The sequence below is a fragment of the Danio aesculapii genome, chromosome 7 (assembly GCF_903798145.1).
Source record: "Danio aesculapii chromosome 7, fDanAes4.1, whole genome shotgun sequence".
Taxonomy (NCBI): Eukaryota; Metazoa; Chordata; class Actinopteri; order Cypriniformes; family Danionidae; genus Danio; species Danio aesculapii.
In genome coordinates this window covers 47,715,078-47,724,012 of record NC_079441.1, presented here as the reverse complement: position 1 = coordinate 47,724,012, position 8,935 = coordinate 47,715,078, and the positions used below count along the sequence as shown (strand labels likewise).

The following is an 8,935-nucleotide window of genomic DNA, read 5'->3' as shown; positions in this document are numbered from 1 at the left end:
AAAAAAAAAAAAAAAAAAGACACACACACACCACACACGCACGCACGCACACACACACACACTCTCTCTTATTTGTTTATTTATTAACAGAAAAATAATACAACAGCTCTGAGAACTAACATTCAGAAAACACCTGAAAATAATCTTTGACTTTTTAAGCCAAAAGGTCCTAAAATGTATATATTATGCTGGCATGTTAGCCTTAACTACCAGGTACAGTAATTTGACGTAACTGATTGCCAGTTGATGAACATGAAAGGAATAAAATACAGCTGAAAAATAGACTAACCATAACAACAGCCATAAAAAAAATAAAAATAAAAATTTTTTTAAGTGAAAGTTGTTTGAACCATATGGGACATTTTTTAATAAACTTTAAACTCACTGGCCACTTTATTAGGTACACCTTACTAGTACCGGGTTGGGCCCCCTTTTGCCTTCAGAACTGCTTTAATCCTTCGTGGCATAGATTCAACAAGGTACTGGAAACATTCCCCCACACCATTACACCACCACCAGCAGCCTGAATCGTTGATACAAGGGAGGATGGATCCATGCTTTTATTTTGTTGACGCCAAATTGTGACCCTACCTTCTGAATGTTGCAGCAGAAATTGAGACTCATCAGACCAGGCAACGTTTCTCCAATCTTCTTGTTCAATTTTGGTGAGCCTGTGTGAATTGTAGCCTCGGGTTCCTGTTTTTAGCTGACAGGAGTGGCACCCGGTGTGGTCTTCGGATGCTGTAGGTTGGATGTATTGTGTGTTCAGAGATGCTCTTCTGCATACCTAAGTTGCTGCCATGTGATTGGCTGATTAGAAAATTGCGTTAACGAGTAGTCTGACAGGTGTACCTAATAAAGTGACAAGTAAGTGTATGTTATGTTACACTGTAAAAAATGCAGGGTTCCACACAATTTCTTTATGTTGTCCCAACACAAATCGATTAAGTTAACTTTTTTTTTAATTAAGTGGATTGAACAAAAAAAAAAACAATTAAAAACAAAAAAGTTGTCCAGCCCAAAAGCCTAATAAATGTGTTGTTTCAACTCATTTAAATAAGTAGGTTGAAAAAGCAGCAAAAGAAATGTTTTGAGTACATGTTATGTTACTCGAAGGTTAAATGAAATTCCGTTTTTCTTACTTGTGTGCCTGCAGTTCCATAGATAAGGTGAGACCACAAGCTCTACCAGACTCTCGAGCTGACAGGATTCCTTTGAGGGACCTCTGGATTCCTGAATTCCCTATACACATACAGTACATACACAACTGACATGAATAGCATGGTCCTACAGATGGTCATTCACCACGGGTTTGCGGTTAACATTTACCTGTAGCACGAGAAGCATCTGTGTGATGGACGCTGGGATGAGAGACAGATTGTTGCTCAGCAGGTCAGCCAGAGAGAGCTTCATTATGACCAGATCCCTGAAGCCCAGAAGAGCCATCTGTCTGACTGTCAGCTCCTGCCCCTGCGCGCAGCATACAGAACAGAAGACATCTTCATGCAGGACCAAAATACAGCTCAATTCCATCAAATCTTTAAAGAGATGTTCAAAAAAACACATCTATAATATTTGAACACTATATATTTATATTGATTCTCATGGCAGATCTTCAACCTCTCTTTTGTCCACTGTAAAATTGTCATATCTTTAAGGTGAAATCTGTAAAAATCTACAACCTGGTTAACAGCAAGTTTCCTTAAAATATATTGTGAAAAACCATATATTGACTCTTCCAGAATTCCCAGCACAAATTAAGTTGTTATCACACATTAAGTTAACCTCATTGTTTTTACAAATTTAAGTTGACTGAATATAAAACAATTAAGTTATACCCCCAAAAATGGAAAATTGTGTTAATTCAGCTCGTTATAAATAAGTAGTTTGAATAAGCGGCGAAAACATTTTTTGGAGAGCATGACACATCACTTTTCATGTTTTTTTTGTTGCTGTTTTTGTGTTGTTGACATTACTATGGTTTGTTTTAGTTTTTTTAGCAGCGATGTAGTTTTATGTTAAACTTAAAAGACCAGTACGAAAGTTTGACACCCAGTGGTTGAACTAGGTATTGCATTCCTGTATCAAAACAAATGCAATTGCAGGTTGCCAGATTGACGACCAACAGGAGTGAGTCTGACTAATGAGCCTAAAGGCTGATTTGAATCGTGTTCAATATAAAAGCAAATGCATGCGATAGAAGGAATATTTCCATATTAAAAGCTTTTTTTATCCTAACAAACACCTGAAATTGATATTTTAGAAATTGCTATTTCTTGTAGCTGAACAACAGATACAGCTGATCACCTCAGGTACACCTCATGTGCTTTAGTCAGTGTTAAATGCTTATGATGTGAGTTTGAATGTCATTCTACATGACATTTATTGCCATACTACCGAAAGCAGCAGCAGAAAGTTCACCTCAGATCTTGAACAAAAAATAAACAGTTTAAAATTGAACTTCAGAACTGTGACTCAAAACCAACACATATCAGTGATTCAGCATCTACATTCAATAATGTTAAAGAGGTTTAATATGTATAAATTAGATTATAAACCTTAGCATTTCGCTTGAGTGCAGTGAGTGCACTATTCTGTGCTTCTGAATGACTGTATTTAAATTTCTGTCGTGTTTCATCTGGTGCAAACAGCCAAATTGCTCATCACTGCAAATCTCATCATGTAGCATATTGTTAGGACACGGGTTACAATGTAATCTGCTTACCTTATGTTTATGCTTGTAATATTTCTATTATTTGCTAATTAATAACCTCATGTGGAACTCTGAAGAGTAGCATACACACATACGTATATATATATATATACACGTAGTACAAAAACCATATACAGATCAGTGAATCCAATAACCAAATAAATAATAACATCCTCAGGAAAAACAAGTACAATTCAAAGTTAAATATGATAACAAAGTTTGCTTAAAGACCTTAAATGATGTAATGGATTAAATGTTAGCAGGTAAATTATTCCAATCTGTTGGACCCTTAAGCATAAAAGCTCTTTTACTCATAGATTTTTACAATGAGGGACAAAAAATAAGTCTGAACAAAATGACTTAATAATTTAAGGAAAAAATACAAAATTTTGTTGTTAATAATAAGGATACACAATATGAATACATTTAAATATTGAATTTAAACATTTAAATTTAAACATTTAAATTGAAGCCAGTGAATATGTCATCTTGTGTGCAAAGATGGCCACTGCAACATACATTAAACAATGATGTGTGTAAAAAGAACAACCAAAAACAAATCTGCAAAGTCTATTATATGCCATATTAAGCGGAGCAAGATCTAAGTTCGACGCACTCTGATAAACAATATCACAATAATCAAAAATTAGCAAAATAAGTTGAAGAGCAAGTTTCTTGCGAACACTAGTTGAAAAACAATGCCTAGACTGATATAAGGTACTAATTCCAAAGTTGAATACGATTAATATGTGAATAATACGCTCCAAGGTATTTAATCATATCAACTTCATCCAAAGAAGTACATAATTACATTTATTAATTACATAATATAAAATGAGTAACTTTTTGATTCAAGTTTTCGTCTGGAACCAAAAACCATAATGTAAGACATTGAGCGGGTTAAAAGACCAAAACAAAGACAGCCGTTGCTGCACGTAACGCACATTTTCAAAGCAGAATATCTGACTTCAGCATTGTTTTTCAGATGAACAAGAATGTTCACAGCATGTTTCTTAATTATTTGCGAACATATTATGCTATTTTTATGCTTTAGAAGAGTCTTAAAACTAACATACAGCACCTTTAAAACCTAAACGTCTACTGCTGATAAATAATGTTTATTGCATTAGCAGCGTGTGTTACCATGATGGTGTGCACGACATTGATCACTTTCTATATATTTACTGTAAAAATTTAGAAATTTCCTTTTACGGTTTCATAGTTTTACTGTAAAATACAATTTTTACCATAAATGTTTGGAGTTTTTTTGTAATCAGCTTTGGGCCACATTTAGATTCAAATAAATGCTGTTCTTATGAATTTCTGTTCATAAAGGAGTCTAGAGAAGAGCACATTTAGAAGTTTATTTTAAAACATTTAGAAGTTTTTTTTAATCTAAATCATTACAATGGGGACATGGTGGCACAGAGAGTAGTGCTGTCGTCTCACAGCAAGAAAGTCGCTGGTTCGAGCCCCGGCTGGATCAGTTGGCATTTCTGTGTGGAGTTGTCATGTTCTCCTTGTGTTCACGTGGGTTTCCACCAAGTGCTCCGGTTTCCCTCACAAGTCCAAAGACATGCGGTGAATTGGGTAAATTAAATTGTCTGTAGTGTATGTGTGTATGTCCTGGTCCTCCAGGTTGGGGGTTGGGCGTTGGGCTAAAGACCCACCTCATAAAAATTAGATGTTATGAAACACCAATGTGGTGCGGCTAAAGATCAACTAAGTAAATCATTAAGCAGGTCGCACACTGGATGTGCTGCTCAGTGCTGCAACAAGGCGCACGCATGACAGTTGAAAGTATCGCACACCAGACACGCATATTTGAATGTTATTTAATATAAAAGTATTCAGATGGCACTTTGTGGCACGGCAGAAATATAAACAGTGTCCCGAGTCATAGCTGGGTGCTGCGGACAGCCGGCGACTTGCGGCGTCGGTGTGCATACCCTCATGGAAATCTGTTTAAAATTCTAAAATGCATGGAGTTTTGGTCGCCTAGCGGCGCATCTGGTGTGCGACCCCCTTTAGAAGCATTTCTGTCCGTGAAAACTGAAATATTGACATTATTAATAAATAACAAGCTAATAATAACAAATATAGAGATTCTTTACACTCTCTGAGCACAACAATGCAATAAAACCAAAACGTAAGCATTGGGCATCCACTTTGTAAAAACATACGCTGGAGAGGACTAAGCCAAACGAAAGCAGCAAAAGCATGACATTTGTTGAATTTACAGTAAAATACCATAGGATATAGTTTTTGCATATAAAGTGAAAGAGCATCTTATCATTTACAATGAGCCTCACAGGCATTTTTTTCTTTAGTATACGTATATTAGGGTCTCGTGCTACATCTTATATTGTTTGAATAATGTTTATTGCATTGTTTTAAGATTTGTTGTTACCATTATTATGTGTATTTTTTTTTTTTATTTGGTTTGACAGTATATGGTAAAAATACAGAATTATTAGAAGTGCGGTAATGCTAGTTTAGCCGAAATAGCTAGGCTGCTATATATTTCTGTTGGTGAAGTTTATTCATAAATTAATTTCAAGATGATTGAACATGGCTGGTCCCGCATTAGCTAACTCATGTTCATCAGATGATCCCTAACTCACAATAAATAATCAGAGATTCTTACTCCAGTTATCTTCGTCTTGAAGAATCCCCCCTTCCACACCTACTCCTCAACAGTGGTTAGCACTGTTGCTTCACAGCAAGAATGTCACTAGTACAAATCCTTAACAGGCCAGCTGTTGTTTCTGTGCAGAGTCCACATGTACTTCCCGTGTTCACATGGGTTTCCCCCGGGTTCTCCGGTTTCCTCCCACAGTCTAAAAACATGCATCATAAGTGAATCAACCAATCTAAATTAGCATTATTACTAGCAAACAGTCATCAGCTCTAAACAAAAGAGACGGGGGGTGGGAGGGGTTCTCAAGACCTACCTGAGCTCAAACTCTCCTCTTGCCCTGCAAATGGGAGGGAGCCCCGGGCTCAAGGATCTTATGAGCTCAGTGCTCTCTCCAGTGACAGCATGCCAAACAAGTTTTATAATCAATCATCAGCTAAGTGTGAACTCTTGCAATTCATTTGGCAGATGATTTAACCTAAAGCCACTCACACACTGCAGTAATGGGATAAGGTTGTTTTACTGGTTTAAAATGTTTTATTCTGGCAACCACAGAAACCAAATGTTCTATTATTTTTAATAACAATATTAATAATTATTTGTAATGTTTTTTTATAGCCATCACTTTTTAGCTATTATGCTAGCAAAATCTGAGGAATGTCTGATTCACAAAGCAGATTTACCTGCAGAGGATATAAAATAGCCTGCAAAGTGGGTAGAATCTCAGTGAAAAATCGTTCCCAAATTTCAGCCAAAATAAAGAGTCGTTTCTCCTCTGAGGAAAAAAAAATTAATATGCTTATTTATTATTTTATTTTAGTGAAAACTCATAAACCAGATCCATTAAATCTTGTACCTTACCTTTATGCTTCTGAATCTCATCCAAAATCATCATCAAACTTTTGGTCAAAATTTGATTCTGCAAACAATCAAGAGAGAGAGAGAGAAATATATATTACATATATTATTATTATAGTTGCTTAATTAGTTACTTTGTAAGGAAAAGAATGTGAAATTATGATATTTTTGTGTTCTTATTTTCATATTAAGAGCAAGATTGTTATGTATTACTTAAAATTGTAATGTATTACTTTTTACACACACACACATACACATTTGTTTATTTGTTTATTTATTTGCAGAAAAATAATACCACAGCTCTAAGAACTAACATGCAAAAAACACCTGGAAATAATCCTTGATGAAGTAGCCCATATCTGATCTTAATAGCCACCTGCACATACGAAGACAAAGAACTAGTCAATGATAGGTATTACACAGTTTCAAAAGTGATTTTACAGCTAGTTTATCATATACCTGGTATTTTCATTTAAAGAATAAAGCTCGTTCAGCTGTAGTTCTTCTCCTTTGAACACTTTAATTACAGCAGCACAGATACTAAAGATAAAAAAAGAAACAGTGTTGTTCAATATTTGAAAAATAAAATAATATTCAAGACAGAACCTAAATTTAACATTAAAAACAAAATGCAAGTAAACAGTTACTGGCCAGTGTGTTATAAATACTGTGTGACTCAGCTGCTGGCCGTAAATATATAATATAGTCACTGGCCACTTTATTAGGCACACCTTACTAGTACCGGGTTGGACCTCCGTTTGCCTTCAGAACTGCCATATCCATAATCTTTTATGGCATAGATTCGACAAGGTACTGAAAATATTCCTCAGAGATTTTGGTCCATATTGACACGATAGCATCACGCAGTTGCTGCAGATTTGTCGGCTGCACATCCATAATGCAAGGCAGGATGGATTCATACTTTTATACTTAATACAAGGCAGGATGGATTCATACTTTCATGGTGATGATCTCTAATTCTGACCCTACCATCTGAATGTCCAGGCAGAAATCAAGACTCATCATTTGTCCAATTCTTCTATTGTCCAATTTTGGTGAGCCTGTGTGAATTGTAGCCTCAGTTTCCTTTACTTAGCTGACAGGAGTGGCACCCGGTTAGTTTTTTTGCTGCTGTAGCCCATCTGCCTCAAGGTTGGACGTGTTGTGTGTTCAGAGATGCTCTTCTGCAGACCTCGGTTGTAACGAGTGGTTATTTGAGTTACTGTTGCCTTTCTATCAGCTGGAACCAGTCTGGCCATTCTCCTCTGACCTCTGGCATCAACAAGACATTGGACAGGTGTACCTAATAAAGTACATTTAATATATAAATATATATTCATATAAAAAATACCTATACAAAGGCATTACAGTTTCATTGGCAGTAAATATATATTTATGGCCAGTAAAGTGTTCTCAAGTCACTAGCCATTAGCAAATGTGGCAAATTGTTCCAGGCCCAACAAAAATAAAAACAAAAATAAGAAAAATAAATATATCTAAAATGATATTATACTTATTTGTAAGTGCAGTGCCGGGATCCTTCGGGATGGATTCTGCGGTGGATGGAGCTGAATGGAGGTCTGTTTGGGTTTAATAAGTGAGCCTGTAAAACTCTATAGCTTCTGAAATGAAGGAACACAGAGCTTTCTTTTTAATGAAACAGCTACTGCAACTGTGTCAGTTCACAGGAACAAGGCCATTTCCAGGTTTTCAGAGCCGTGTGAAAGTACACAGGTGGATCTGACACGTTACCATTCGAGAATCAACTTTCTGTGGTGCACCGACTTCCTGTTATATTCGCTGTCCTGTTCTGTTTGCATCTGTTCACTGATTAACCTCAAATCAACTTCACCAATTTGAGTTCAACTGAGGATCTGCCATTCTGACAACATCTCAACATAAACACTGGCATATCTACAACCTGTATAGGCTATATTTAGAGAGAGAAATAGCAAAACAGTACACTGGAAAAAAGATTCATTGGATTTTTTTACTACGATTTACTACTACACCACTACTACAAGTTAAGTGGTTGCAAACAGTTTATATGGGTTGAATTTAAACAAGTTTAACTGAGTAAAGGGCGAAACAGTGGCAGCAATAGCTCACAGCAAGATCATTGGTTTGAGTCCCGGCTGGGCCAGTTGGTGTTTCTCTGTAGAGTTTGCATGTTCTCCCCGTGTTGGTGTGGGTTTCCTCTGGGTGCACAGTCCAAAAACATGCGCTATAGGTGAACTGAATAAACTAAATTGGCCATAGTGTATTTGTGCGCATCTGAGAGTCTATGGGTGTTTTCCAGTACTGGGTTGCAGCTGGAAGGGCATCCACTTTGTAAAAGCATATGCTGGAGAGGACTAAGCCAAAGGAAAATGAATGAATGAATGAATTGTGTGATGTTCAACTTAATTAGTTTGTTTAAATTCACCCCATACTAATAGTTTGCAAACACTTAAAGGAATGTAGTAAATCCAATGAATCAGTGTACAATTCTTCACACTCAATCAAATACACATTGAAAAGTTACAGTAAATTTAAGCAGTTTGGCAATCTCTTGAGAAGTTTTTATTCTCTACATTCAATCTGATGCCTCAGACTCAATAAGGTGTTACAAAAATGAGTAAGCAATCACTTATAGTATTCCGAAATTGCAGCACAGATAAATAAACACAAGCCTGGAAGCACAAAGTGGTTTTAAATGAATTCTAATACATACCGAGTCTGTCCAT

General features: G+C 36.2%; 1 protein-coding gene across 1 annotated transcript in view; it reads right to left on the bottom strand.

Annotated features, from left to right (window-relative positions):
• LOC130231449 (proline-rich protein 5-like) overlaps nt 1–8,935 on the bottom strand; it is a 10,116-nt gene extending 1,181 nt beyond the window's left edge. Inside the window, exons 1-8 of the mRNA XM_056460781.1 lie at nt 8,923–8,935; nt 6,941–7,034; nt 6,669–6,749; nt 6,537–6,585; nt 6,213–6,270; nt 6,035–6,126; nt 1,330–1,470; nt 1,143–1,242 (exon numbers count right to left, since the gene is read on the bottom strand). Of these exons, the coding sequence (XP_056316756.1) occupies nt 1,143–1,242; nt 1,330–1,470; nt 6,035–6,126; nt 6,213–6,270; nt 6,537–6,585; nt 6,669–6,749; nt 6,941–7,034; nt 8,923–8,935 (628 nt within the window). The remainder of the gene's footprint in view (nt 1–1,142; nt 1,243–1,329; nt 1,471–6,034; nt 6,127–6,212; nt 6,271–6,536; nt 6,586–6,668; nt 6,750–6,940; nt 7,035–8,922) is intronic.